Genomic DNA, 26,526 nt, shown 5'->3' on the forward strand with positions numbered 1-26,526 from the left:
AGAGGGAGGGGAGAGTGGGGAGGGAGAGGAAAGGGAAGGGGAGGATGGGGAGGAGGAGGAAGAGAGGGAGGGGAGGGGGTGGAGGAGGAGGAGGAGAAGGGGAGTGAGAGGAGAGGAGGGGAGGGGGCGGGGAGGGGAGGAGGGGAGGGGGAGGGGGAGGGTTGCATTCCCAGAGACTCCAGGCTAGCACCCCTGACCTGCCTACCCCAGTGGAAGAGGAAACGCCAACCTAGAGAAAGCAGGAAGCTGGGAGGGGAGGGGTGGGCACTGCAGGCAGGCAGTGAGGGGGCCTGGTGGCCTGTGCTGCCGGGTCCCTCTTGGGACTCAGGGAAGGAGGGGTGAGGGAGGAGAGCAGGGAAGCAGCCAGGGCCCGGTCCACCTGCACAGGAGGGGCTGGGGTGCAGGTGTGAGCAGGAGGCTCAGAGAGCCCAGCTCTCCACCCGACTGAGGACAGCTTTGTCCAGGAGAGTGGGAGAGGGCTGCCGCTGGGGCACCAGGCCGCCCCCATCCTGGAGACACCAGCCCAGGGGAGTCCTGCTGCCCTTGTCCTGGGGACCTACCATCCTGGCACCAGCCGAGCCCCAAGGAGGAGGCCGAGACGGCTGGCCCTGGGCTTCTTTTAGAAGTGGGGGCTTCCCTCAGACCCTCCCACCCCAGCCCCCAGCCGTGGGAGTGGGTCATGCTGAGGGCTCGGCTTAGAAACCGTCAGGAGACCAGGGCCACTAACAGCAGACGCCCGCCTTCCGGGCCCACCCAGCACCCCAGAACCACACTGGCAGGCGGAGGACCATGCACGTGCCCACACCCAGCACATGCTCACACCCATGCACACGTGGACACATCTGTGCCCATGTGCTTGCACACCTGCGCATACACACTCACACCCATGCACATGCCCACACACACCTGTTCATGTACCCACGCACGCCTGTGCACACACAGCTGTGCACGCACTCTCACATGTGAGTTCACACACCCTTACGCGCACCCCCACACACCCAGGGCTCCCCGTACACACTCGCGGGCACAGGTGGGGTCTCCGTGCGCGCCAGCCCCCCTCTCGGGAGGCGGCGATGGAGACGGAGCCTCCGGCCCCAGACACGGGCTTGGGGGCGGGAGGTCAGGCCCGCCGGCCCGGGACGCACCGTGAGGCGGCGCGCGGCGTCCACCTCGATCATGCCGCGCAGCAGGCTCTGGCAGTCGGGCGGGATGAAGTGCGGCATGTGGAACACGCCCCGCTTCACCTTCTCCAGCAGCTGCCGCAGGTTGTCGTCGTCGAAGGGCAGCGCCCCCTGCCGGCCGGGACGGGGTCACCACGGGGCGGAAGGCCGGCCAGGAGGGAAGGACGGAGGGGGCGGGGACGGACATGGAGGGGCGGGGATGGAGGGGGAGGGGCGGGGATGGAGGGGGAGGGGACAGATATGGAGGGGGAGGGGCGGGGATGGAGGGGAGGGGCGGGGATGGAGGGAGGGGACAGAGATGGAGGGGGAGAGGAGGGGTGGGGATGGAGGGGAGGGGTGGGGATGGAGGGGAGGGACAGATATGGAGGGGGAGGTGGGGATGGAGGGGAGGGGTGGGGATGGAGAGGAGGGGACAGAGATGGAGGGGGAGAGGAGGGGTGGGGATGGAGGGGAGGGGACAGATATGGAGGGGGAGGGGTGGGCGGGGATAGAAATGGGGGCAGGGATGGAGGGGGCGGGGCGGGGATGGAGGGGAGGGCCGGGGAGGGCGGGGATCTCACCACCAGCAAGGCGAATAGGATCACACCGCAGCTCCACACGTCCGCCTTGCGGCCGTCATACTTTTCCCCCTGCGGACACAGTGCGGTTGGCAGGGCGCATGCCAGGGTCAGGGAGGGAGTCACGGCGTGGGCCGTCCAGGGTCTGGGGGCCCGCGAGGGCCGGGGCGACAATGGCTACTTACCCGGATCACCTCAGGGCAGGCGTAGTGGGGGGACCTGAAGGGAAACGGGCAGTCAGGGCCCAGGCTCAGCACTGGCTGTCCCGCCTGGACTTCTGGGCTGTCCCGGGGGGCCTCCCTGCTCCCCACACGTGCCCAGGGTGGAGGCCCCACTGTGGGCCCTCAGGCCCTTCAGGAGGCTCAAGGGGCTTTGGTGCCAACACCCCCACAGCCTAATCCCCTGCATGCTCCTGGGGGGAGACTGAGGCCTGGGAGGCGGGGGCTTCTCCATGCTCAGGGCTGTCTGCCCATCCATCCTGGTCCAAGGAGATGGGCGTCAGAGGAAGGCCCCCGGGGCACGTCCTGGGGTCCCAGCCTGGGCCCCACTGCTGAGGGTGCACAGAGCAGGAAACTGCCCGGCAGCAGCCGCGGGGCTGGGCCTGCCTTCCGGGGCTGGAGGAGAGCAAGGGAGGGTCTGGCCCAGGGGGTTGCCTGCCACTCCTTCACTGAACCGCACACGAGCCGGGGCCAGAGCCAGGGGTCCTGCCTCCAGCCCAGGCCGTGGGAGGCTGGAGGGGGGCCCTGGGGCTGCAGGCCACCTGGCTGGGTGGACACAGAGACCCCTCGCGGCATCCACAGGCTGCGCTGGGGGCAGCAGCATCTGGGCCGCCTCTCCCCGTCTGTGTAGAACTAGCAGCGGCCAGGAGGGGGCGCCAGGCCGCGGCGGCTGGCTAGGAGGGGCAGGCGCCACTCACCCGCAGCTGGTCTCCAGCAGGCTGTCCCCCACCTGCAGAGACGCCATGCCGAAGTCTGCGACGCGGATGTTGTTCTTCTCATCCAGCAGCAGGTTCTCCGGCTTCAGATCCCTGTGGCTGGGAAGCACGGCGAGTGAGGCCGGCCGGCCTAGAGCCGCCTCCCCTCCCACACCCATCACACGGCACGGGGCAGTGGCAGCCCAGCCCGGTGATGTCACAGGCAGCCCATCACATGAGGCTGCCTGGTTCTCGTCTGCGGGGTGGAGGGACAGGGGTCTCTCAGGTCACACCACCTGCTCCTGTGGCCCCTGGGCAGGCTCTACTTTGCTCCCTGGGGCCCCGTCCCCTTCGCTGCTTCCCTCACACCTGCTCTGGGCGGAGGCCAACCTGGGGCCCGACCCCTGAAAAAGCCGAGGAGGGGCTCGGGCTCCCAAGCCTTGGGTGGTCACCTGGCAGAAAATGTCCTCATGCCCCTGAGGAGTCAGTAAAGGACGTGCTGTCTGCTCCAGGGGGACGGGGCGGGAGAGTGCAAGCATGGGGGGGCACGCCTGGGGGGGACTGGGGGCACCTGGGGCCGCTGCACCCGGGGTGTGGGGGCACGTGGGGGCACGCACCATATGGAGTGGCTGTGGCAGAAGTCCAGCGCGGAGATGATCTGCCGGAAGAACTTGCGGGCTTCTTTGGGGGTCAGCCTCCCCTTCTTGACCAGGTAGTCGAAGAGCTCGCCTCCAGACACATGTTCTAGCACCAGATATCTGTGGGGACGGGTGGGCGTTGGTGTGCACACGCGGGCGCCTGGCCCACCTTGGGGCCCCCAGCTGAGCCCCCACTGCGTCCCTGCGCCCACAGCAGGAGGGCCCCCCGAGGGCGGCCTGTGGCCCTGTGGTGCCCGGGGCCTGGGAGCAGGGCCGCACGGCCCCCAGCTGAGGGATGCTGGCCCAGGCGAGGGGGGCACCTGACCAGAGGGCTGCTGACCCCGTGCAAGACGTGGCCTTGGCCCTTCCAGGCCCTCCCTGGCCAGCCCAGGTGGGGCTCCCTACACGGGGACGAGTCAGACAGTTGGGCCCTCAGGGAGCCCTGGGCAGCAGGACAGACCTCAAAACAGAGTGGGCCAGGGGCCAGCAGGGTGCAGCCGGGCGCCCTGGGGAGGCCCCCCTCAAACAGGGTCTCGGAAGATGGAGGGGAGGGGCTGGGAGGAGGGCTTGGCCCAGCTGGCAGGTGGCAACTGCCCTCAACTGGGGCCAGTGCCGCTGGAGCAGTGCCGGGGGTGCTGCTGGAGGGACTGGACCCCCCTGCTCAGCCAGGTGCCCTGGCGCCGCCCCCACACGCTGTATCATGGCACCAGGCAGGGGCCCAGGGACCAAGGCCCTCTGAGCAGCTGTGCAGGGCCGTGGGGTGGGGGGCGAGATGGGATGGGGAGGTCAGGGGGAGGAAGGTGTCCAGGCTCTGGCCGGGGTGACGGTGGCTGGGGGGACCCCGTGCCCCTCTGAAGGCGGGGAGTAAGAAGCAGGCTGTGTCCGAGCTGAGCCTCTGTGGTGGAGCCTGAGGGGCTGGTTTCCAGGGGAAGTGGGTGGGCGGGCATGGGACGATGGACACTGATGCCTGCAGGGCCTCAGGGGACCCTGGAAGGGTCACTGAGCACACACCTCAGGAGGCGCTGGCGGGAGCCAGCGAGGGTGGTGGTCCCGGGTGGGTGTGAAAAGAGAGGACAGTGCAGGAGAGACACATGGGACAAGGGCTGGCAAGGGCCTCAGACACACCCAGCTGGCCACGGGGGCAGAAGTGGGGGGAGCAGCCGTCCCAAGGGCTGGTCTTGCAGGAACCAAGGGGTCAGTGGGGCTGGGGACCCTGGGGCACAAGGAGCCTGTCTGCAGAAGAGCAGGGGCACCTGGAACCTGGGACCCCCGGGACCGGCCACCTGTCCACCCTCGTCTGGGCACCCTGTTCCCGTCACCTCTGCCTGGCCTGTGCCCGTCTGGCCTGCTGTCCCAGGCCCCTCCCCTGCTTCCTGCCCCCAGGCTGGCCTCCTCGACCCAGGCTCTGCCCATCCCCGTGTGCTGCCCTCGTAGTGTCTCAGCAGCCGCGCAGCTGTGAGGGGTCTCCTGCGTGCTGGGTGGAGGTGGGCACAGCCCCGCACCCTGCACCCCAAACTCACGGGACATCACCAAGACACCGCAAGGCGGCCGGTCAGGCCGATGGCGGTGGGGCAGGAGCAGCCGTGAGTCCCCACTGCGCCCTCGTCACGGTTCTGACAGTGGCCGAGCTCCACCAGCCCGCCAGTGTCAGGACCCAGGTCTGTGGTGACCAAGGTCCCCCATGCGGGGTGTCTCCTCTCACCCTGCCCTCATTAAGCACTCGGAGTTGGCCATTGTGCCCCGCTGGGACCCTGGCTGGCACAATGGTGACACAAGAGGAAACTGAGGTACAGAGAGTGTAACCTGGGTGGGGGACTGGGCCCCAAGCCTCCCTGCTCCCCCAGGGCTGCCCTCGCACTGGCTTCCTGCCCTACCTCCACTGCCCAGAGCAGGGCCCAGGGGCTGAGGACAGCCACGTGGGCAGCCGGTCGGCCTGCATTGGGCACCCAGGCTGCTAGGAGGCCAGGTGGCCGGAGGTCAGGGCCGGGCTAGGGGGTCGAGCCAGCCCCTGGCCTCGTGTCCTGGCTCAACCCACACGTCCCCGAGGAAGGGGCCTAGAGCCTCCGCCCTCAGGGACACGGCATAGCGAGCCAGGGTCTTTCCTACAGTCACACACGCAGCAGTGGCAGAGCTGGACACTCCCCTGACGTCACCCCTGTGGGTGATCGCTGCCGCACCCCCAGGCGAGCTCGCTGAGACCCGACGGCTGGTGACCTGGGGGCACCAGGATTCCGCCCCAGGTCGGCCTGGACAGTGAGATGTCCGCTGGCCTCGGCAGCAGCGGGTAGTGACAGGTCGGCCACACTCAGCAGCCCGGGGCTGGCCGTCCCCAGGAAGGGTCGGCGGCGGGACAACAGGCTGGTGAGGGGCCTGGGGCAGTGACAGTGCAGCCAGCTGGCCTGGGGTCCCCAGCCCAGGAGGGAGCAGATGGGGGCTCAGTGGGAGTGGAGAGGGAGAGTGGGGAGGGAGAGTGGGAGCCCCCGGCGGTGACGGGGCCGCGAGGCTCCATGGGGCCAGGGAGAGAGGATCCAAGAGGCCCCCGCCCCTTGACCCCCAGCCGCAGCCCACTCCTCCAGGAGGCCCCGCCCCACTTGGTGGCTCTGCCAGTCCCCAGCAGAGCAGGCCAGTGACTGCCACGGCCTGGGGCTCTTCCTTCAGACCCCTCCTAAGACAGCTCCCAGACCAGCCCCACTGCCCGAGACCCCAGCCCCTGCTCCGGCCACCCCAGCTCTCCAGACCCAGCAATACCTACAAATATTTTTTGTTTTCATAAACGTCATGCAGCTTTAGGACGTGAGGGTGTTCGATGAGCTTCAGGATCGCAATCTCCCGCTCCACCTGCTCGAAGAAGAGAGCACGTCATGGCGGGGGGAGGGGTGGGGGCTCACTCCCTCACACCCCCACATCCACCCACCCACCTGTCCCTTCCTTCCGAGGCTCCGTGTCCCATGCCGCATGTGGGGCCAGGCTGTGGGGGGACATGGAACCGCTGCTTGCCCTGCCCTCAGGGGTCTGAGTGGGCCGAGCCCCTCAGGTGCCTTGGTGGGCTCATGGGGGCAGCACAGGGCTCTGGAGCAGGGCCGTTCTAGGGCAGGGTCTCCACCCACGTGGGGCGGCCAGCCGGCCTTGGGTAGGGGTGGGCCCAGTTACAGCCCCAGACTCCCTTTCACCGAGTACCTGTCTCTCCACCCGGATACCTCATGGGCAGCAGACTGGACCTGCAAGCCCCAGCCCCCCAGCCAGAGCCCAGAATCTGCCTGACCCCCACCTGCACTGCCCCCACCCCAGGACCAGCCGCGCCCCTTAAAACTGTCTGACCTGTCCCCGGGTTTCCCCCGCTGGGCCCAAGTCCCTCCCTGCCCCCAGCAACCAGAGGGGTCCTCACTGTCCCTGGCTCTCACCCGCCAGCAGCCCCCCCGCTCGTCTCCACCCGCCTGAGCAGAGCCCCCTTCACTGTCCCCATCACCGTCCCCTGGTGTCCCCATCACCATCCCATGTGTCCCCAGGTGCTGGGAGGGCGAGGCTCACTACCCTGCGGCCCGCTCAGAGCAGATATTCACGTGGACGAGTGAATTAACCACGGCGAGGGTGGGCAGGGGGGTCAGGGGCCGCAGCCGTTGGTGATGGGGGAGCCCCTGCTTTGCCACCCACCTGGAGGTCTCAGCCGCCCCACACCCCCATGCGAGCAGACGGAGACCCTGAGGCCTGGGCAGCCCCCTCCCCACTGAGCGTCTGGTCAGACCTCAGGAATTCTTCGGCCACGTGGGGCCTGCTCCAGTCCCAAAGAGGGACCAGACTGCCCAGGAGGCTGAGGGGCTCCCAGGACTGGGAGGGGGGGGCGGGAAGGGGGGCCTATCACCTCTTCTTTCCTCCTCAGAGGCGGGCGTCTGGTCCTCATTCTAACTGGAGCTGAGGCCCAGCCGGCTGTCTCAGCGGTCAGTACAGCACTGGCTGTGCCTCAGGCCCCTGGCTGAAGAGGGGGAAAGCGTGGGCAGGGCTGGAGGGGAGGGGCCGGCGCACTCGGTGGTGACGGACTGAGGCTGACTGACTGACTGATGGAGGCCAGGGGAGGGCGCAGAGGACAGGGGGACACCAGGGGCAGGAGGGGCAGGACCCACCTGGGCCGGCTTCGCTGCAGCCCAGCTCTGGGCCCCCCACAGCGCCCCCACCACGAGGCCACCCCAGGCTGGTCCCGAGGCCCCGCCTGCTCCACCAGGCCCAGCTCTCGGCTCACCTTCATCAGCACGGACTCGCTGAGCTTCTCCCGGTTGACGATTTTGATGGCCACCTTCTGGCACGTGACACAGTGAATGCCCAGCTTCACGAGGCCTGCGGGGGGAGAGGCCCATCAGACCCCACCTGGGGCCGCGCCCAGGGCCTGGAGGACTCGAGGCCGTGGGCTCCCCGACCCCGAAGAGCTTTCCTGGGGGTGGCCACAGCCTGCTCTCCAGGGCCCTGGCCGAGGGTCCCGACCCATCCCCACGCCCAACCCAGCCCCTCACTCCGTCTGGATCCGGCTCCCCCGCCCCCCACCAGCCTGCTGGAGCCTGCCGGACTCCCGGGCCACCGGCCGCTTCCACGCTCCTTGGTCACTGCCCCGAAGGGCTCTGTGTGGAGTGTCCCTCTGCCCCGCGCCACATGCCTCCTGGAGCCCTGGGTCTCAGGCGAACCCTGGCTCCCAGAGTCCCTCCCCCAGGCCTTCAGCCGCCCCCAGGAGGGGAGCCAGGGTGCCCTTGGATCCCAGGCCACCCCCGCCACCCCACGAGGCCCCACACGGACACCTCCCCCAGGACACCCAGCCTCTGCCGCCTTGCGACCCCCACCTGTCACCCTCCTTTCTGCCTGCAGACCCCTGGACAAAGGTGTCCGACTCCTGTGCCCAGCTCAGTGCTCTCCCCATGACACCAGGACGGGCCCTCCTCCCCTGGCCCCCTACGGGACGGAAAGCTCTGCTAATTCACCTCCCCTCGCCTCACATGTCCAGGACCCACGGTTCTGGTTGCCGCCCCCTTGTCACGTAGGCACAGCGGGCACCTGCCCTCCCCTGCAGGGACACACCACCAGGGCCACCAGCAGCCTCTCTCCCGTGTGGCCTGGCCCGCTGCCCTCTGGCTGGACTGCTCTGCAGCCTCAACCCAGGACGCCTTGCGCTCTCCCTTCCCGAGCCCCAACCCGACCTTCCCCAAGGTGACTTTCGTCCCTGTGGGCATAAGGAGATCATCACAAGAGTCGGGGCCACCTCCGGCATTTGGGGCCTGGGTGCTGCCACGCGCAGAGTGACCCCTTGACCACAAACCGCAGCCCGATAGTGACCTCTGCTCCCTCTCGAGGGCCGCCCTTCTGTGAACACTGAGGGACGCCCACAGGCTCTTTTGTCCCAGCTCTACCAGGAGTCGTGTCCGGCTCCTGCTGCCGCGTCAGCGGGGACCTGAACGCCTTCTCGTGGTGACCGACTCTCGGGGGTTCTTACCAATTTGCAGGAGCCCTTCGATTTTACGGGAAATGAATTCTTTGTCACACGCACTGAAGACAAGTCCCCCCACGGGTCACTCTTGTGTTCTTTCCCTCTAGCACACTTCACCTGCTCCTGTGGCGTCAGGAGGCGTCCCGGGCCCCCTGGCGCCCCGTCACGCCCCGACCGCCCTGCAGCCGCAGCCTCTGCAGTGGGCCTGAGACGATGTTGGCTCCCTGGGGGCCGGAGCAGCCACAGGCCCGGCTGGGGACAGGCGGCAGGTGGGGGACCCGGACCTTGTGGGAGCCCCGTGCCGGAAAGCTCCCGAGTTCAGGAAAGGCCCGACGGGCAGCACGGTGCCCGCTGAGCCCCGGCTTGTGCCCCGGGAAGGGCTGCGGCTCCTGGGGCCTCTCACGGCTGCCTTTGATCTGGGGCTCGAGCCCTGTGATTCCAGGTTGGAGGATGAGCAGCGCGAGGAGCAGGAGGCAGAGGAGGCAGCAGAGCGGGGCCCAGGGGCTCCGCCCTCCAGGACGGGCTGCCCTCCCAGACACGGGCAGGACTTGGCCCGTTAGAAGCAACATCTCTGTCCCGTCCTGCAAGACCCCAAAGAAGGCTGACAGGCATCGAGGAACCGGGGAATCAGCGGTGACAGGCAGCAAAGGCTGCTACCCCAAGGGGACAAGTCCTACAAGTCCCTGAACGCCGGGGACACGGGGGACACAGTGGGCATACAGCAGGCGAGGGTCCTGGGAGGAGAGGTGAATGGCCAGAAACACCTGAACGTGAGCCCGAGAGACCCCACAGGGCAAAGGGCTGTCACTGTCAGTGCCCCGGGACGGCCGCCAGGGTGGGGCACCAGGACAGCACCCCGAGGGCAGGCGGGCACAGCCTGGGGCCAGCCATGCTGCTATAGTTCCTGTAAAAACGGGGAGTGACGTGGGAAGGAGGCGAGTGCGGCTCAGCCACCAGGGTCCTGAGCAGACGGAGGCGCCACATGACCCGAGGGCACGGACCAGGACCACGCCGGCCAGCCGGCTGCGGCAGTGGACGCCGTGACAGAGCAGCAGGAGCACGGTGTGTGCACACCCCCCCCACGCACACGCCGGTCCTGAGGAGGCAGGAGTCACGGGTGTGGGGGGTGGCCCTGCCTCCAGACATGGGAGAGAGGCGGCCTCAGAGTGACAGGAGCCTGGCAGTGACGCTCCACCAGCAGCAAGTCACACGGATGAGGCACCGCCACCATGACGACGGCAGTCTGCCGAGAGCCAACTGTGGGCCAGGCGCCGTGTGACGTGGGGCCTCCCCCATCCCCACCGTACCGTCGAGGGAACAGTGGCTCCATCACCCGCTGGTGCACAGCCACTCAGAAACGCCGGGAGGACAAAGGGCCTGGGAGATGAGGTCAGGGCACAGGCCTGCTGCCCTCACAGAGCTGCTCACGGGCCTGGGGGGCCAGGACGCATGGCTGGGGTGCAGGGGCGCTGCCCTGGGCTGCATCCTGGAACTCTGGCGGCTCCCTCCCTGCCTTCATCTTCCTCCATCTGCTGCCCTCTGCCCAGACAGTCCTCTACCCCCGCAGACTCCTACACACCCCTCAAAGCCCAGCGTGGAGGTGCCCCTCCTTGGTGAAGCTCCCCTGCCACGCTGGGCAGTGGCTCAGCCTTGGGTGTGATGGTCTCCTACAGCTCCAGGGTCCTCATGGAGGGATATTTGGGTCCCCAGCAGTCCTGCCACCCCCTGGAGGCAGGGAGTGGAGAGTGCACCCTCAGGAGCCCTTCTGAGCAGGCTGCGGCCTCAGCCCGACAGACGGCAGCTTCTTTGGGGAAGCCCATGATCGCCCTCTTTATCCAGCCCCTCAGCTGCTCAGGCTCATTTTCCAACTGCGACTCTGTCTCTAATTATCGTCTTTACAGCAAGCACGGGTGCGTGTCGAGACGGGGAAAGTATAGGTGTCACAGGCACTGCGGGAGGAGTGGCGGTGGATCCGCCCAGGCGGCGGCGCCCCAGGGTGCGGGGCCCGCATGCAGGAAGGGGCTGCAGGCATCACGGGGCCCCAGGGCATGGAGGGAAGGCATGGTTGAAAGGCCGAGGACCCTGGGCCCTGCAGGGCTGCCCAACCCGCGGGCTCCCCGCTGCGCCCCCGGCTCAGGCACAGGTGCACAAGGGCCGTAACACGGGCGCCCACCTCCCTGGGCCAGGATGGTCAAGGGAGCCGGGGACTGGTATCCGAAAGCAGACTCTGCACCCAGGCCCCAGCGCCAAGGAGTGTGGGGCCCTCCCCCTACCTGGGCTGGGGCAGCAGAACGGCCTCCTGAGCCCACCCACCCCGTCCTCCACACAGCTATCGGGGCCCATGGGGCCCACAGGTGGCCAGAGAGCTGGTGGGCAGGGCACTCTCTGGGCTCGGCTCAGCAGCTCTCCGCAGGGAGCCCAGCCCTCCTGCCCCCCGCCGGCCCCCCGCCCACCCTCACACCCACTGCAGCAGTCTGGGAGGAGGAAGGAAGCGGGCCCGTGTGCGGGGCCCCAGCGGCTGCAGGGGCCTGTAGGGCCAGGAGGGCCGGGCAGTCCTGGGCAGATGCCTCAGCTTCCCTTTCCTTCTTGGTCCTGGTCCTGCGGAAAAGACCCTGCCGGAGGGCTCTGAGCCCTCGGAGCTCCCCGAGGGGGGCTCGGACTCCTCTGCCCTTTGGCCTGGCAGGGGTCCAGGGCAGGTGACAGTGCTGTACCCGGGAGGGAGGGGGACTCTGTGACCCGGGCTCCAGCTCTGTAGCCTAGCGCGTCAGTGGGGGCAGTCTGGGGACACTCTTCCCCACGCAGACGCACGGGGTTTTCGATGAGCCTGGAGCACCACGGCGCACCTCATGCGTTTCCAGCCCAGAGCAGTAAGCCTCCCTCGGCACTCCGGGCCCACCCAACATGGGGAAAGCTGGGTCTGGCACAGCCCCAGGACTGCACCCTGACCTCTCAGGGTGGCCCAGCCACAGCCTGCTGCCCCCTAACCCGACCCCTGGGGGTCCTGGGTGCTCCCTCCACCATCTGCCACAAGCCCTGCAGACCCCACGGACAGACAGCTCAGTACCCCGGGTGGCCCGTCCACTCTGTCCTCTTCGTGGGGCCGAGCTGCCCCTGAAGTTCTTGACCACACTCATCCCTCCCCCAGGCACTGGGGCCCCATGGAGTGGCCTCCTACAAGGCCTGTTTGGGAACGCCTCATGTGAGGGTCCTGCCTCCCGGGCACCTTCCCCCTCTGCCTATGGCCAGAGGGCCTTGAGCCCCCCTCAGCTGGCCCCACGGCCTCCCAAACCCAGGCCATGCCATCTTTCGGGGTGCCCAGCGAGCATCCTGCACACTTGGGCCTTTTCCGGCTGCCCCGTGTGTGGCTGCTGCAGGGGGCTGGGACCAGACAGGGGTCCTCCTCCTCTTGGGGACTCGTGAGTCAGGTCTCGTCTCTGATGCCTCCACCCCGGCCCACGTTACATCCACGTCTCCTGAGCCCCAGGACGGGCAGGAGGCACTGTGGCTCTACTGTCCATTCCGCCACGCTGCACCGGGACCACCCTCCTGGAGGGATGGCATCTCTCGGGTGGGGAGCCTCCCCAGAGGAGGGCTGGGGTGCAGCTCCTGGACCTGTCACGCCCGAAATGACTCACAATCGCTCCTGGACGGCTGCCTTGGCCAGGCCCTCACTGACGGCCCCACGGTTCCTGTCACCCCAGGGCCCTCCCAGCGCGTCCCAGCCACCCTGTCCCAGGGCTGGGAAGAGGTTCTCGGAGCCTGGAGGTCAAGGCCATGACACTGGCTGTGCGTGAGAGCTCGCCTGCCGTGGGGCCCAGCCTGTGGCCCCTCACCCTGCCCTGCTCCACTCAGGCAGAACCTCTGCATCTTCTTCCTGTGAGGCTGACCCGTCCCGCGTCCAGGGAAGGAGCCTGAGAAACACAGTGACCTCAAACCTTCCCCTGGTGGGTCATCTCAGGTCTCCGTCCCCAGCCAGTGTTCGCTGGCCACATTCTCTGCATGTCCACTACGTGCTAGGTGCCAGCCCAGGCCCCGAAGGTCCTCTGCATGGAACCCAGAGATGGGAGGGGCACACACCTGCCAGTGCACACCCACTGCACGTGGGTCCCGTGGCGGGACCGCCCTGCCTGCGCCCCCCGCACTGCCACGGCGACACAAACCCGGGCCTCTGCACGCGCCTGGGAACCTCCCTGGGCCTGCCTGCAGAGTCCCGGGAGGTGGTGCACGTGGCTCGTACACAGACGGGCACAGCAAGGGGAGAAGCGGTCCTTTCTCATTCAAACTACCAGCTACTGAGACCACGCTGCCCCCATGAGCGCCACCCCTGGGGAGCTGAGCCAGTGGAGGGAAGAGGTCCCTCAGGGTCTGGAGCCTCCAGGAAGGTGCTGGAGACCTGGGCCCCCCATTTCTGACTCAGTTACTCTCAGGGCATGTCTGCCTCTCTGTCCCCCGCGCGTGGCTGCTCCCCATTCGGAGGTCCCACCGCCCACTCGCCGGCCCTGCCACAGCCCTCCCCACCCCTCCTCCCTCGCTCCCCAGCCACAGCCACGAGCCACAGCTGTGGCCCCGCCCTCAGGGGTCCGCGCTCCAGAGCCCTGGAGTTTCTGCCCAAAAGGTGCTTCTCCCTGTGCTCCCCCTGCCCAGTGACAGCTTTGCGGGTCCTCTGCCTCAGGGCCACCTCGGGGACCCCTCCTCCAGCTTCTGCCACCCCTTGCCTCCCCCAGAAAAGGGTGAGAGTTCAGAGAAAGGATGGGAGTCAGCTGTCTACTCTACCCACAAGGCCCAGCAAGGACGTGGGACAGGAGAACGGGGGACAGAAGTGGATCACGAGGCTCGAGGGGGAGGGGGAGAAGTACAGGTCCCCGAGACATGCAGAGCCACCCTGAGGAGTGGGCAGTCTGGGGGGGGCAGTCTGGGGAGGAGGCAGTCTGGAGAGGGGACAGTCTGGGGAGGGAGCAGTCTGGGGAGGGGGCAGTCTGGGGAGAGGGCGCCCTGGGGAGGGGGCAGTCTGGGGAGGGAGCAGTCTGGGGAGGGGGCGCCCCTGGGGAGGGGGCACTCTGGGATGGGGCAGTCTGGGGAGGGGGCACCCTAGGGAGGGGGCGCCCTGGGGAGGGGGCACCCTGGGGAGGGGGCGCCCTAGGGAAGGGGCATTCTGGGGAGGGGGCGCCCTGGGGAGGGGGTGCCTTGGGGAGGAGGCGGGAGGCTTTCTGTAGACCAGGACCTGGGCTGCCAGCAGCTCCTGACTCTAGGTGACAAAGGGCGGCAGCTGTCCGTGGTGCTGACAGAGCCAGGTGCCCAGCCGGCCACAGAGCCTGGCCTCTGACGCCCTCAGAAGATAGAAAATGGACCCTGAGCAGGAAGGGATGGGAACATGCCTACTCATGTGAAACCTGCTGTCTGTGTGCTCACACCAGCCTCCTTGCTGTGCAGGGCACTGGGACCCAGGCTGTGTGTCTGCTGGTCCTTGGGCGGGGTGACCCGGGAGCAGGCCGCCTGTGGGGTCCGGGGAAGGAGACTCGTGGGGCCCAGCTCTGAGTCAGCTGGCAGCCCCACTCCTGATTCCCCAGGCTTCTGCTGAGCCAGGAGGAGGAGCAGGGCAGGCCCTGCCCAGACCCCCAGGAGCCCCTCTCAGCTCCTCAGGAGGGAGCAGTTTCCAGCCACTAATGCTCACAGGACCCGCTGAGGGACACTAATGCCTGGGAACCTCCTTCCTGTCACTAACGCTGCACCTCTGGACCACGTGGCCAGCTCTCCAGGGCAACAGGCCCAGCCAACGGTGACCCATTTTCCATACCTCACTGTGGGGGCTGCACTCATGGGGGTGTGATGGGGAGCAGGTCCTGTGGCCAAGTGCAGCAGACACACCTGTCTTCCTGGGCTGGACGCAATGGAGCAGCCTCCCCCTGCCCCCCACCTGGGCTCTCCTTGGAGGAGGGTGGGGGCAGTGGCACCTCACCAGCTCCTGGAAAAATGAATCAGCAAAGCTGGCTGCCCTGAGCCAGCCCTGCCTCCCCCGCCCCAGCGGCCCACAGTGGTCAGGCTGGCTGAGATGCAGTGCGGCTGCGGTAACGGAGAAGGCGCCCGGGACTGCGGGCAGGAAAGGGGCCGAGTCCCCTGCCACCCGCAGGGCATCAGCACACAATGTCCTTCTGCTGAGAGCAGGCCTGAATCCGGATTGGTGCTCAGAGCCTGCAGGCTGCCCTTGACCATCACCAGGACCAGAGCTTAACCAGGCTCTGCTCCCAAGTGGCCTCGCAGGGGGACGCTCCTGCCATCGGTCCTCACGGTCCTGCCCTGGCCACTGTCCCCACATGTACCACAACACTGCGCCCAGCGTGGGAGCTGCCAGCCCACCCTCAGGAGAGCTTACACACGCCCTCGCGACAGGCAAGAGAGGCTAGGTGGTTCCAGAAGCAAAACTAGAGGGGAGGAGTGGGGCACGGCATCCTCCACGGACCAAAGGCTTGATGCAGCCAAACACGGCCGGGGACAGGCAGCCAGAAGTGAAGGAGCCACTGGACGAGCTGGCCCAGGTGGGCTCCCAGGGAAGCTGAGCATGGAGCTGAGCCCCGAGTGAGGGCAGGTCTGGGAGCTGACAGGCCCCTCCCCCAGTGCCCAGGGCACACCTGGGCGGGAGCCGTGGGCAAGCACCAGGGTTTGCAGTGTCCCAGCTGCACCTGGCCCTGCAGCCTCTGGCCTCCCAGTTCTGGCTCTCCCTACCAGTTGGTCACCCTGCTGCTCCAGACTGCAGTAAAACACGCCAGGCAGCTGCCTCGGCGTGCAGCAGCCTCCAGGAGGACCCCTGTGACCCCACCTCGTGGAAGCCAGCCGCCTGGCAGTGTGGTCCCCCTAGACTGCACCACAGCTGGTCTGTGTGGCCGACGAAACATGGCAGAAAGGATGGATCCATCCTTCCGCGGTCAGATGATAAGAGCACAGCTCCTTCTGGGTCCCGTTCCCCGGGATCACTGCTCTGGGAAGCCCAGCTCCCTTGTCCCAAGGCCGCGCCCTGTGAGATGCCCACGCGGCCAGGGACGGAGGCCTCTAGCCTCCAGAAAGCAGGGCCCTGGCCCCAGTGGAGCCTCTAGGCGGTGCAGCCCTGGCCCACTCCTGGAGCCCTGGGGGACCCCCAAGCACGACCCCCAGTGTGGCACCCCCAGACAACTGACCCTCAGGAGCTGAGCGGACGTTTGCTGTCTCCAGCCACCGGGTGTTGGGGTAACTCGTCACACAGCACAGAAGACAAATACACTTGCTCCAACTGCCAGGCTTTCGAGGTACACTCAGGACTGGCCCCTCACACGAGCTGAGCACACAGGGATTGCCTCACAGGGCAGGACACATGGCCTCTTGGCAGACTGCCCAGGGGGTCCAGGCCAGTTTGCTTACCTCGGAGCTTTTGTGGAACTGGGACCAAAGGGGCACACAGGTCTGGTCTGCCTCTCTCCACACCCCATCCCTGGCTGGCGGCTCCAGGCAGCCCACCTGGTGGGGCTCCCAGGCCAGAGCGTCTCCCCGAGTGTCTCCACCTCCAGCCTACCGGTCAGCTCCCCTGTCCCTGCGAGGACGCAATGCAGCCCAGTTCCTGGGGTGGGGGTGGGGTCTGTATCCTTCTCCTCACACAAGGGGAAAGTTCCTGCCACTGGGTGTCACCCTGTCTTGTCTCCCACACTTCACCTGACACACAGCCCCTCCCTGCCTGCCTGGGTGGGTGCGGGATTCTGAGGGTGGGCTGGAGGCCACCCCACAAAGGCAATGGTTGGGACACCCTCATGCCCACTTGGCTCTCCTCCTCTCACCCCACACTCACCCAGAGCTGGGGGTACCCACTGATGCTGTGCGGAGGGTCCCGGGGTACCCCAGTTAAGACTTTCAGGAGCAGCATCACCTGCCCTCGCCTTGCAGGACCAGCTGGCACCCTAGGACACTGCCTCCGGGTGACCGCTGAGGGCCCCTGGATCAGCTGTGCTCCAGGTCACTGCCCCCGGGTAACCGCCGAGGGCTCCCGGCAGCCAGCTGAGCCGCTCCTGAGCCTGTGGGCAGGAAGCTGTAGAGCAAAAGTGGGGACACTGTGGGATCCACCTGGGGCCCCAAACCACCAATGGAACGTGTAGGGGTTGAACTGTGGCCCCAAGATGTGTCCACGTGCTAATGCCCAGAACCCCCAAATGTGAACTTATGTAGAAAAAGGACCTCTGCAGACGTCACTAAGTTATAGGTCTCAGTATGAGATCTCCCTGCATTCAGAGTGGACCCTAAATCCAACAACGAGTGTTGTTACGAGAGAAAGCAGAGGGAGTTTAGACACAGACACGGGGGGCAGGGGAGACGCCATGTGGACACGAAGGCAGCCTCAGGGCAGTGCGTCCACAGGACGCCAGTGGCCCACCAGAAGCTGGGGAGGGGCCTGTGGAGGAACCAACCCCCGACTTCGGCCCTAGAATTGAGAAATGGGACTCTGTTGTTTTAGGGACCAGGTCTGTGGGGGTCTGTGGGGGCAGCCACAGGGACCAGTGCCGGGCATCCTCAGCTCGCACAAGTGTTTACCTGGCGTTTCCTCTCATCACAGATCTCCTACTATGTTTCAAAAGGGTTTTTTGCTCACTCTAGGAGGACTTTATCTTCAGATCACTCGCTGTCACATAAGTTACTCCCCCCCCACGGCCCCTACTCAGCAAGTGTCTGTGCTCCAAGTGTGGGCAGCTCCTCACAGCACTCAGCACACAGGGTCTCTCGACCCAGCATTGGCCTGGACACACTAAGGACAGGGTTGGGGTGGGGTGTCGGGTTCTGCTGCCTCTGTAAGAGCCCACAGCGGCAGCCCAGCTGGTCTCACCATTGAGACCTGGTCTCACCCAGGCACGGCTCTGGGGGGTCCAGTGAGCTGCAGTCACTGGGAGCTGTGGCTGAGGCCCTGGGGCAGGGCGGGCTCTGGGCAGTGGCCAGGCCAAATGGGGCCACCTGTTTCAGCAATGCCACTATTGATCAGCATTATTGCTCCTCAGATCTTCTAGCTGAACCTGAATCCTCACAGCAGCCTGGCTCCCTTTCTCAGAAGTGGAAACCGAGGCTGGGAGAGGCCTGTGTGACTCCAAGGCCCATTATCCTGTCACTGCCCAGGGGGTCAGGGTGAAGCCTGCCCAGCCCAGCCCTGGGGGCAGGGCCCCAGCCGGCTCGGGCACAAGCTCCACCCCCATCACCCCCTCTGTACAGGCGTGGGGAGTCGAGGGGGTACTGGCCAAAGAGGTGGGGTGAAACTGAGAGGCGCTGGAGGGAACGTGGTCAGTTTCTGGGCCGCCGGAGGGGCCTGGCGAGTCCGGGAGCCCGGGCACAGGGCGCGCCTTTCAGCACCATGGACAGGAGCCGGTGGGGCCCTCCAGGACCAGGCGGTCCCGCCCGCAGGGCGCAGGGACAGCAGGTGACTTGCTCCGGGCCACACAGCTAGGGCTACGCCTTAGCCAGGGCACCCTGGGAAGCCGGTCGTCAGCGCTCCCGGGGTGCCATCTCAGGCCACACCCCTGCCCTTCCCGGGTGTGGCCCCGAAGGCCTGTCCGCACCACGTCCGGCAGCGCGCTGTGAATCCCGGACTCCAGCGGCGCGCGCCCCTCTGCACGGTCCCTAGCGCACCAGCAGCGACCTCCGGACGCGCCTCCCGGGTCCCGGCGCCGGATGCTGAACGCACGCAGGGCCGCCCGCGCCCACCACAGGGGCCCCCACGCCCCTGGCTTCGAGTCCGGCCTTGGGCCCATGGAACGGCCCTAGCCGGCCAGGAGGACACCTCCCTCCAACCGTTGGATGGAGAGGCGCTGCAGGAGCCCCACCCTTGCCGGGAGGGCGCCCCACGCCCGGCAGCCTGCAGTCGGGGAGGGAGAGTCCGGACAGGGCAGACCCGCCGGGGCTCCCTGCGCACGCGCGGGCCCCAAAAAACCGGCGAGAGCAGGGCGCGACCCAGGTGGCGCCGGGCGGAGGGAGTTGTCGCCCGCTTGCGAGTCTCAGAGGCCCACCCTCAGGGAGGCCTCGAGGTCCCTCCAGCGGGACGACCATCACTGTCCGCCCGCGCCGCCCCGAGTCCGCAGCCTGGAGGCGCCCACGGGGTCCTGGCGGCGCCTCTGCCCTGCGCCCCTCTCCGAAGCAGGGGCTGGGGGGACTCTCGCGTCTTTTGGCCCAGCCCCGCCTCCAAGGCCCGTGTTGGGAGACTGTGCTATGAGAGGGTCCACGTTGCTCTGGGCCGGCACGGTGGGCAGCGTGGGCCGCGCCAAGGCCGCCCCCCCACGACATGACGGCGGCCTGGCACCTGGCAGCCAGCGCCCTCTCCGTCCCGCCTGACGTCGGTCCCGCCTGACCGCGCTCCCTGGGGGCGATCCCCGTGGTGAGGCTGGGGAAATTCGGGGACTTCGCCGGGGCCTGCACGACCCTGAGACTAAACGAAGGATGGCCGCAGACCCCCTCCTCCCGCAGCCAGCAGCGCCAGGCGCCTAGACGGGGGCCGCCGGCCGCCCCCACCCAGGCCCAGCCCTCGGCCTGTCCCCCTCCTCCCCTCTCCTCTCCCGGGCCTGGTTCAGGAGGAGCCCTGGGACGGAGAGCACCCCCCACCCGCCTGAGCTGCCGGGTCCCCTCCCAGGGGGTGCCCAGGCCCGGCGGGCCCCCTTCAAACACGCGGCGGCCTCGCGCCTGGGGCTAGGCAGACCCGGGGGAGCCGGCCCCTCCCCAGCCCGGGCGGGGGCTCCGCGGACTCGGCTCCTGGCGGAGGGGCTCTCTCAAGCTGCGTCGACATCAAAGCGCCGCGGCCCCTCGGGTGCGCCGCCTGCGATCCTCCCCGCCCCCCACCCGACCTCCTTTCCCGGCCACGCGCCCTCTGCCCCACTCCGGGTTCGCTCAGCCCCCTCCTCCTCCTCCGTTTGGGGGATGCCCGGATCCCGCGCCCGCCCCCCCCCCGGCCGCCGCCCCCCCCGCGCGCGCACCCACGTTTCCGGGCTCTGCGGAGGCCCTGCGAGCTCCCAGTGACACCCCACACCCCGCCGTCACGCGGCCGGGCCCCTGTTCACGCCCACGCAGCTCCCCCGGCTGGGAAGGAGGCCCCAAGGAGGGGGAGCGCCCGGGCGCCGGGCACCCCCAGCTCCGCTCACTCTCAATATAGATTCCACTGTCTCCTTCGCCCACCAGCGCCAGGCAGGCAGGAGGGGGGCGGCGCGCGTCTCTTGGGAGACAACTGTTCACGCTCCGAAAAGGAACCTCTCAAATTAAATTAATTAAGCCCTGAAATATTTCACAGGCACTGCAGCCGCTGGGCCGCCTCTGCGCGGCTTCCCACCCCCCCCACCCGCAGCACCCAAACATGAGGAGGGGGCACTGCCACCCCCTCTGCGAGATGCACTGGAAACCTGGGAGCAGCCCTTGACCCAAAAAGGGAGTTGGGGGTGCCCACTCCCCACTCATCCCCAGGCGTCCCTTCCTGCCTTCGTGGCCATGCTGGCTCCTTACACAACACGGGCACTGTTCTGGTACTCGAGGCCCCTTCCCAGGTGGAGCCATCCATCTCTGCAGCCCAGCCATGGACATGGATGGCTGCGGTCAGGGCCCTGGCTTTGAAGCCTGGCTCCCCATCCTCTCTGGGGGTGGGGGCCCAAGCCCCTCCAGCCTCAGGGGTGTCCTAACATTCTCTCCTTCCTGGGTAAAGATTAATTGAGAACACCCCCCCACATCTGCAGTCATCAGCACCCTACACTTGCTCCCTCCCCCCACAGAGGCAGCCTGGGATTGTCCCCATGAGGAGGCCCAGCTGGGCGGCCTCTAACCCTCAGCGTAGCCAGGGGGTCTCCAGGGTGGGGCCAGCTGAGCCAGGCACCCTCTCTCCATGGCCTGAAGGCAGGCTGCAGGGGCTAGGAACCCTTTCAGTTCAGAAGACCGTCACCCATGCCCGCCCCCAAACGCTCCCTCTCAGTCCGCACCCAACTGGAAGATGTCAATAGGAACCAGAGCCGGGAGCCCGGGGTTAAGAAGTCACTGCCAGGACCTGGTCCGAGGGTTGAGGGAGGGGCAGCAGCCCTCCTGGGGACACAGACCTTCTCCCTCATGAGGGGCTCGGGCCAGGCTCCCGAAGTCAAAGCTGAAATGCTGGGCCCCAAGCCAAGCCCCCTGGCCTCCAGGCTCAGTGCTGGGCAGACCATACACCACCACCCCCAGCCCCAAGGCCAGGCAGACCCTACACCACCACCACCACCCCGCCCCCAGGCCAGGCAGACCCTACACCGCCCCCTCAGGCCGGCATGGGCTCTGAAAACAGCTCGGAGTAGAACAGAAGCCTTGGCTGTGGCCACAAGGGGCCCCGAGGCGTTTCCCAAGCAGCTGTGTGTTCTGATGGCATCTCCACTGGGGATGATGACAAATCAGAGAGGGGAGCTAGAGGGAGGAGGACTGGGTCCAGGCCCAGGAGGGCTTTGCTGGCCCAGGAGATGGACGAGGAGGCAGAGGGAGCTCTGGGGAAAGAAGGGACCAGGACAGGTGGCTGGGGGCACCCTGGGAGGAGGTTGGCACTGGGGCTGGTGCCTGCAGAGGCTGCCAGGGTCCTGCCAGCCAGACAGACCCAGGGCCCTTGTGTTTGCCTCCTATCGGCCCCACCCTCTGCATTAAAAAAGAGGGAGCCTGGCATTGAAAGGAGAAACCTCAAAACATCCAGAAATCTCTGGAAGGAAGGCGGGTGACAGGGGACAGGACAGGGGCCAGGCCTGCTGGTCTCCAGGGGACCCGAGGCCCCCAGGTGTTGGTGTCAGCCAGGGGGTGCAGGGCAGGCCTAGAGGTGAGGCTGCAAACACAGACGGGGCATTTATCGAGGGTGTAGATGCGGGACGGCCTGGATCAGCGTCCCCCCTCCCCAGGCCCAGACAGAGAGACACCCAGAGACAAAATCCAGGACTGCAAGGGCCAGGAGGCTGCCCCAAGCCAACCTTCCCATTCTGACTGACCTAATGCCCAGGCCCTGCCCGTCAGCACGCCCCCAGCAGACACACCACACTGAGCTCTGGGCCCCTGCAGAGAGGCCCAGGGAGACCCAGACAAGAACGTTCCCACTTCTCACAGAGGAGCCTCACCACCCAGCCAGGTCTCCTCGTTACGGGGACAGCCAGCCACACGTTACTTGAGGAAGTCCACGAACGGGAACAGAACCGGTCGGTAGAAACTGGTATTTAACTGTTATTTTACTGTTTCTGCACTGATTTACTAGCATTTAATGGCTTGCTCCATCTAGAAAACAAAATCTACAAAAAGGATGAGAAAACAAGAAAGCTCTAAGATATTAGAGATAATAACAACTGCTAGAACAAGAAGCTACTGGCATGTGGACTGAAAACATGAGAAAATGCCCAACATGGCAAAAGGACAAAAAGAAAAGCGGACACCGTGAGAGACGGTCCACCCAGGAAGCCCCGTCTGTGACCACAGGGAGTGGCTGACAGAGGAGAGGGGCATCAGACAAGCACTGGCGCCAGAGCAGATGGACACGTCAGAGCACGAGGCCGCAGGGACCGCCCGCCCCCGGGATGCCATGGGCCCAGGCACAGCCTCTGGACAGTGAGGTCCAAGAGCTAGAGTCACTCGTTCACTCTGCTAGTGACCAGCATTCAAAACAACAGGAACAGGGAAGAGACGTCCACACCGGGGCTCACACCCTCGAGATCCTGCAAGAGCAGAAACTTGCTGGAGTGGCCGTGCAGCACTGACCCAGCTAAAGCCCTGTGTCCATCAGGCTGACCAGCTCCCCCAAATGCCTGGTGGAGGGAAGGGCGAGCACTTCCTGGGAAAACCTTGCTTCCTGCAGTCTGGACTGTTCTTTTAAATAAACGTGTCTGGCATACAATAAAAAAGATGACACACACAAAGGAGGAAAATAGGACCTACTCTCAAGAGAAAAACCAGCCAACAGAAGCAGGCCACAGCTGACCCAAATACTAGAAATTTCAGAAAAGGATTTTAAGATACTATTATGAGTATATATTTTTAAATTACAGGACTAGACGGACAAAAAGAACTCACTGGATCGGCTTAACAGCAGACTGTACACAACAGAAGAAAGGACCGGTGAACTCTAAGGCTGGTCAATAGAAACCACCCAAAATGAACTTCAGAGAGAGGAGAATGAAAACACAAACCAACCCAACAGCACACCAGAGACCTGGGGACCACACCCAACGTCCACCATACTTGTGACTGGAGCCCAGAGAAAGAGGAGAGGGAGCAGGGCAGAGGACACAGAAGAGACGACAGCCCTGCATCTCCCCAAATGTGTTAAATACATCAGCCCACAGGGCCATGAGGCTGACTGAACCAAAAACAGAACTGAAACATGGAAAACACACCAAGGCTTCTCACCACTGAACTGATAACCTGAAGGATAAAGGGAAAATCTTAAAAGCAGCAAAGGAAAACCGCACAGCCCATCAGGGGCCTCCAGCAGTGCCTGACTTCCCACGGACGCCGCACGGCCAGGGGACAGCGGCTCAGCATCTCCTCAGCACTGAAAGAAGACCGGAGCTCTACATCCAGCAAAAACGTCTTCAGAAGTCAGGCGGAATAAAGACGTTTGTAGTCAGAGCACTACAAAACACTAAAGGGAGCCCTTGAGGCTGAAGGGAAGTGACTGCGGACGGGAGCCTAGACTCACGGGCAGGAAAGGATGCACCAAGGGGGGACACACGAGGAAACCTAGACTCTATCCTTGAAAGAGCTTCTCCTGAAAGGATCAACTCTGCAAATCCAAGCCCAAGGCGCTGAGGGATCTGCGCCCAGCAGAGCACGCAACAGCAGCCCCAGTGGAGGGTGCTGGGCACAGCCGTAGCACGGCGTCTGCTGACTCCAGGAGGACAGTGAGAGGCAGGCGTGCAGGCTGCAGCCCCTAAATCAGACAGCTCACCGCTCGGCTCAGGACCCCTTTATACTCCTAGAATTACTGAGGACGCCCAAGAACTTTTATCCACGTGGTCATGTCTACTGATACTGACCATACTAGACCCTAAAACTAGAAATGTTACCAGTATGTATTAATTCATTAAATCCAATAAACCCACTATATATAAATACAAGCAATATTTTTATTAAAAATAACCATGTACTTTTTTCAAAACTGAGAAGAACTAGCGAGAAGACGTGCTGTTTCACATCTTCGCAGATCTCTAATATCTGCCTCCAAAGAAGACACATGGGGAACCTCTGGACACTCCACTGTGTCGAGGCAAATAACATTCTACGATGATATCCTATAATGTATGAGGCAGTTTTGACCTCATGGACCCCTGTAAGGATCTCCCCAAGGGGTCCTGGTCTAAGACTTTGAGAACAACTGCTCTCGAGTAACCACTAAAGAAATAATAAAAGAAGTGTTGCTAAAACACTGACAGAGGAAAGGAAGTGGAGTAACTAAACACGGCTGGTTGATGCCAAGTGAGACGGGAAAGGAGGGGGAAACGCACGAAGGACAGACAGAGGAAAGGTGGTCGACTTGCAGAGAACCACATCAGTAATCACAGAAAACGCAAAGATCCAAACACTCCCGTGAAAGAGACTGTCAGACTGGGGGCAAAGGAAACCCAGGCCCAACCACATGTTCTTTCCAAGAGACACACTTCAAATATAAGGACGCACGCATGTGGGAAGTAAAAGGATGATAAGACAGGCGTGCATTCCCTCCGCACACAGGAATGGCTGAGATCCCCTGGAGTGACCATCAGGAGGTAAGACCCAAGCTCACTCTGGTACTCCAACACTTAGGGGTCGGCCGGAGGAGGAGGCTCTGGCGAAGCAGGCTGGGGAGGAGTGGGTGGGGTAGGAAAAAAAGGGCAATGTGGAATTGCATAAGCTCAGTGAAGAGAGGAACGATGGAGAATTTTGACTGTGGTGAATGCTGCTGATGGGGCAAGGACTGAGAAGTGACCACTGATTCGGCACTGTGAAGGTCGCCGCAGTAGGGTGGCGGGGTCAAGAGATAAAGGGAAAGGTGTGGGTTCAACAAGAATAACACTTCTGAGGAGCTCTGATGTAAATGGGGACAAGGAAAAAGGCAGGTTGTCAGACTGGCTTCTGTCAGCACCACCTGAGGTCGGGAGCTGATGGAGCAGAGTCCAGAGAGCTGGGGTCAGAGGACCCCTTGCAAGGGGATGAGCACAGAGAGGGCACCTTCAGACATTCAGGCTCAGAGCTCTTCTCTCCTGGAAGTCACCTGACAAAATGAGGCAGTAGACCAGAAGGAAGCAAGGGGTCCCATCCAGAGGGGGTCCTGGGAAACCCCTGAAGGCCTCTTAGAGAAACACGGCAGTTTGGAGCAGAAAGACAGAGGGCTCTGGGAAGCAGGCTACCGTGAAAGAAAGGGGACTGATAGAATGGATGGCCTATGTCTCTCTATATTTTTAAATGAGTTTATAATAAATGGTGCAATGAAAAAATAAAGGCAACTGAGAACTCCAGGAAAATCAAAGTGCTCTTCAAGAACTGTGTCACAGGGCCGGCCCCGTGGCTTAGCGGTTAAGTGCGCGCGCTCCGCTGCTGGCGGCCTGGATTCGGATCCTGGGTGCGCACCGACACACCGCTTCTCCGGCCATGCTGAGGCCGCGTCCCACATACAGCAACTAGAAGGAAGTGCAGCTATGACATACAGCTATCTACTGGGGCTTTGGGTGAAAAAATAAATAAAATTATAAAAAAAAAAAAAAGAACCGTGTCACTGATGCCATGGGATGTGTCACGAATGTAAACATTCACGGGAAAGAAGATCCACTCAGTGGACTCTGAAACCTCTGCTTTCCCCAAATCCGTAAAACCAGGTCTCAGAGCAGAACCACCAGGCACATGGACACAGCTTCTTTCAAGCGGGTGACACGACCCTGGCCCCACTGACAGGGAGAGGTAACTCTGGCACCCCACCTGCCAGCACTGGACGACATTTCCACGCTGACACCGTGGAAACTCTCTTTATGGCTTTTCACTTGTGAGAGTCAACCAACAGTCAAACCCCAGAAGGCACAGTATGGCTGAAGGACGAATAGAAATGCTGTTCTTAAAAAAACAGGTGAAAGTAGCTTAGAGAAGAGGATGGGAGGGAAAGAGAGATGGAGACAAGGATGCGGTCATCTTGCAGAGGAAAGAGAAGAGATGCTGCTGTGACGAGATGGACCAAGGCTAGTGTGCTACTTGCAAGGACAAGGAGACCAAAGGAAGCCCCGAGAAGAGCACCAGCTGTCTACACCGGGAGGCGGGTGGGGAGGGGGAGGTGTGGGGGTCACTAGGAATTGCCCAAAGTGACCAGTCAAGACTGAGGTGCGAGCTCACCACCAGAAGCGCTGGAGCTGGAAACGGTTCACAGGAGTGGCATCCGGGGGCGGCGCTCACCGGCCACCTATCCCCGGGCCCCCCAGAGCGAGGCCTGCAGACCAGCACCCGCCCTTGTCACCGCTCCTGATGAGATGGACACAGCCTGGAGGACAACAGGCAGATGCTTCTACAGCAATCTGACCCAACCTCACACCTGAGGAATCTAGTAAAATATATGCGCTTGTGCCGCACCAGGATTTGGGGTTTTCCCCTCACTACATTTTACTGTATTACACTAAAGTGCTAGATTGGGAATTACAAAAAACGCATCCCTCACCCTGGAGAGGTTGAGGAGCACTGTTCTAGACCGTGTGATGTGCTCCAAGAGGTGCACGGCCGTGATGAAAATAAAGACCAACCCCAGCGCGCAGGTCCACAGTGCTAGAGAGACCACAGCAGCTCCTCAGGCGGCCGC

At 64.4% G+C, this 26,526-nt stretch overlaps 1 protein-coding gene across 10 annotated transcripts in view; it reads right to left on the reverse strand.

The window, feature by feature from the left end:
* The window catches only part of BRSK2 (BR serine/threonine kinase 2), a 69,274-nt gene that overhangs the window by 18,877 nt on the left and 23,871 nt on the right, over positions 1–26,526 (reverse strand). For 9 of the 10 annotated variants that reach the window (XR_015549684.1, XR_015549685.1, XM_087422395.1 and 6 more), the window contains exons 2-8: positions 7,524–7,618; positions 6,042–6,127; positions 3,269–3,409; positions 2,655–2,771; positions 1,924–1,957; positions 1,742–1,810; positions 1,146–1,292 (exon numbers count right to left, since the gene is read on the reverse strand). Coding sequence is in view for 8 of the 10 variants with exons in the window: in XM_087422395.1 (XP_087278521.1) it covers positions 1,146–1,292; positions 1,742–1,810; positions 1,924–1,957; positions 2,655–2,771; positions 3,269–3,409; positions 6,042–6,127; positions 7,524–7,618 (689 nt within the window). In the remaining 2 variants the exon portion in view is untranslated. Of the gene's footprint in view, positions 1–1,145; positions 1,293–1,741; positions 1,811–1,923; positions 1,958–2,654; positions 2,772–3,268; positions 3,410–6,037; positions 6,128–7,523; positions 7,619–26,526 lie in introns of those variants that run through there. The other variant, XM_087422392.1, reaches the window with a different exon arrangement.

This window comes from Ceratotherium simum, chromosome 34, assembly GCF_057802395.1.
Source record: "Ceratotherium simum simum isolate JZ-2026a chromosome 34, ASM5780239v1, whole genome shotgun sequence".
Taxonomy (NCBI): domain Eukaryota; kingdom Metazoa; phylum Chordata; class Mammalia; order Perissodactyla; family Rhinocerotidae; genus Ceratotherium; species Ceratotherium simum.